The sequence below is a fragment of the Macrosteles quadrilineatus genome, unplaced genomic scaffold, assembly GCF_028750875.1.
Source record: "Macrosteles quadrilineatus isolate MER2022 unplaced genomic scaffold, UCM_ALF_1.0 Scaffold_1__1_contigs__length_201487025, whole genome shotgun sequence".
Taxonomy (NCBI): Eukaryota; Metazoa; Arthropoda; class Insecta; order Hemiptera; family Cicadellidae; genus Macrosteles; species Macrosteles quadrilineatus.
Window position 1 is genome coordinate 147,928,933 of NW_026542594.1, and position 3,171 is coordinate 147,932,103.

The 3,171-nt window shown below is 41.9% G+C and overlaps 1 protein-coding gene across 1 annotated transcript; it reads left to right on the plus strand.

The window, feature by feature from the left end:
- Positions 1–1,526: 1,526 nt before the first annotated feature.
- Positions 1,527–2,849, plus strand: LOC129001406 (uncharacterized protein F54H12.2-like). The gene has a single exon (XM_054428666.1). It carries the CDS (start codon positions 1,527–1,529, stop codon positions 2,847–2,849), a length of 1,323 nt encoding a protein of 440 aa, XP_054284641.1.
- The last annotated feature ends 322 nt before the right edge of the window (positions 2,850–3,171 follow it).

Consider the following 3,171-nt stretch of genomic DNA (forward strand, 5'->3'; position numbering starts at 1 on the left):
GGGTAGCTGCGCACGACATACAACATGTCTAACATCAGTCAATTTTTCATGACATTGCCCAGCAATAGTTCTATGAAATATTTCCCACAAAATACAGTGACCAGTTATACCACACACTTGTCCAAACACATCCAATTAGACGGCAAGTGGGAATTGGCTTTGGTGGACATTCACTATCCTTGTTCATTTGTGGTTAACGGAAACAATGTTGATGACGAAACAATACGATTTCAGTATGATAGTTTATTAGCAAGATCAACGATCCGTGATACAGAACATTTCGCTGTTAAAATAACAGGCGGATACTATAGGAATCTTGATGATCTATTGAATACAATCAACAAACATGAAGACATTAACGATTATATGGAATTTTCATACGACACGAGAATCAACAGAGTTAAACTCAGGATCATGAACGAAAACGTGTCGAATGTGAGTCTGAGTGAAAAACTATCACAGCAGTTGGGTTTTGATTATAATGAGAAAAATATATTAAAACCAAATATTACCGAACTGATTGGTTCTAAAGCGCCAAACCTCGCATTGGGTATTCCAGCACACATTTATGTGTATTGCGACTTGATAGAGCCACAATTTATCGGCGATACTACAGCGCCATTATTGAATATTGTCAACGTCAATATAGACACGTACAAGTACGGATCGTACAATTCAGTGTCATTCACAAGTCCGCACTATGTACCCGTTATGAAATCCACATTTGAAACAGTGGAAATTGACTTGAGGGATCACACAGGGAAAAAACTGCCATTCATGTTTGGAACGTCGTACGTGAAACTTCATTTTAGGAGAGTGCAGCAGCAACAGCAGCAATAATGATAATCAATCTGAATGATCCCTATTTAGCATACTACCGACGGCAACAATTACAACAGACTGGCGGTGCTATTGATCGAGTATTTCGCGGTGCACCATATCAGCGAGGGCATGGAATCGGTAGTTTTCTGGGCGGTATGATTCGCACTATCGCTCCGCTGATCAAGTCCGGAGCAAAATCGGTAGGACAAGAAGCGTTAAGATCCGGTGTTGGATTCCTAACCGATCTGGCAGGTGGTAAAATTACAGATCCAAAAACAGCCGCCAACTTACGACTTAGAGAGTTTACTGGATCGTTGAAACGTAAAGATGACGAGCAGATGGAACGTATGATGCTTGGTGGCGGTGGTGGTGGCGGCATTAGCGCGAAAAGACAACGCGTAACGCGTAAGAGTAACGCGAAACGCGCAACGCGAAAGGCTTCCGCGAAACGCGCAATGCACGGCCGTGGCAGAAAGCCTGTTACACCACAGTCGTTGGCTAAACTTCTTAGAGTGCGGACGTCTACATCAAGAAGAGGAGGAGTGAAACACAAGAGACTAGTAGGGAGACGACAACAACGACAACGACGACGAGGAGGAGTAGAGTCAAGAAAGAAGGTGACTTCGCCGAAGAAGCGTACTTATCGCAGTGAAAATTTAAAGTCTATTGATATTTTTAGTTAGTTAAAGAAGGAGAAGAAAAAAATGTCGTTTCTACATCAAAAATCATGTGAGTGTGTCAAGACCGAGCTGGATTTATTCTCCTTACCACCTACGCAGACGAGTATTGAAAGTGGCAAATGGGTCCAGTACAAACCAATATCCACATTGACCGATGATGCGCCAATAGAGTTTGTAGTTCCGGGCAATGGTGATGAATATACTGACCTTTCACAAACAATGATACAATTGACCGCGTCTATTGTTAAAACTAATGGAACTGCGGTCACTACCGACGAAGAGGCCAAAACAGTTGGGCCAGTCAACAACTGGTTACACTCGCTATTCAGTCAAGTGGATATGTTTATGAATCAAAAACTTGTTACGCCCCAAAACAACACATACGCATATCGAGCGTATGTTGAAACGTTAATGAACTATGGATACGATGCTAGAAAATCACATCTAACATGCAGTCTTTGGTACACGGACGATGGTATTGACATGAACGATTGCGCGGAAGAAAATGAAGGACTCAAAGCGAGACGGGAGCTAACTAATAAAAGCCGTGAGATTGATATGCTCGGACATTTGCATGTGGATATTTGCAATCAGAATAAGTTCATGCTAAATGGCGTAGAGTTGAGATTTAAATTTATTCGATCAAAAGATGCGTTCTCCATTATGGCCAGCGCTGGTGAATTCAAGGTGCATGTTGTCGATATTAGTCTCTGGATTAGAAGATGCAAAATAAGTCCCACCGCACTGTTGGCACACAGTAAAACACTCCAGACTGGTACGGCAAAATATCCAATCACACGAGTGGAGCTGAAAACATTCACACTACCCTCTGGAATACGTAACAAGACTTTGGACAATATGTTTCTCGGCCAAGTGCCGAAACGCATTATAGTGGGAATGGTTACGAACGCCGCATACAATGGAGATTTTAAAAAGAATCCCTACAACTTCGAACATTTTAAAACAAACTTCTTCTGTCTATATGTTGACGGAGAACAAGTTCCATCAAAACCATTACAGCCGCACTTTGAAAAATCAAAGGATAAATATGTTATGGCATATCATTCGATGTTCTCCGGTTCTGGTGTACATTTTAGTGATGCCGGTACCGTTATCAGTAGGGAAGACTTTGGACAAGGATACTGTCTGATGGCATTCGACCTAACACCAGACTTATCTGCAAGTGACACTACACATTGGAATCTGGTGCGTAACGGTAGTGTTCGAATGGAACTCGGATTCGACGACGCGCTTCCTGAAACTGTCAACTGTTTGGTTTATGCCGAGTTTGACAATGTCATCGAGATTGATCGACAACGCAATGTAATTGTAGACTTTGGCGGTTAATCGATCAGTCTTCAATAAACATTCGTTTGAGATGGACCGTTTACGCAGAGCATTCAAGAAATTGAATATATCATCACCCATCATTGTGGACATTCAATGTTTCAAGGACAACCAAAATGAATATACACTGAAGGAAGTTTGCGTCTTGGAAGCTGACACCGGCGTACTACTTATGCATCATATTGCTAAACCACCTTACGATCGATCAGAGTTATCAGATGAAAAACTGAGGGAAAGCTACTGGCTCACAAAACACTGCCACGGACTACGATGGGAGTTCGGTGATATTCCTTACTATGAACTTTTTAACAAATTGACTGAT

Coding starts and splice junctions, on each gene's coding strand:
- LOC129001406 (XM_054428666.1), top strand. CDS start 1,527: ATGTCGTTTCTACATCAAAAATCATGTGAGTGTGTCAAGACCGAGCTG.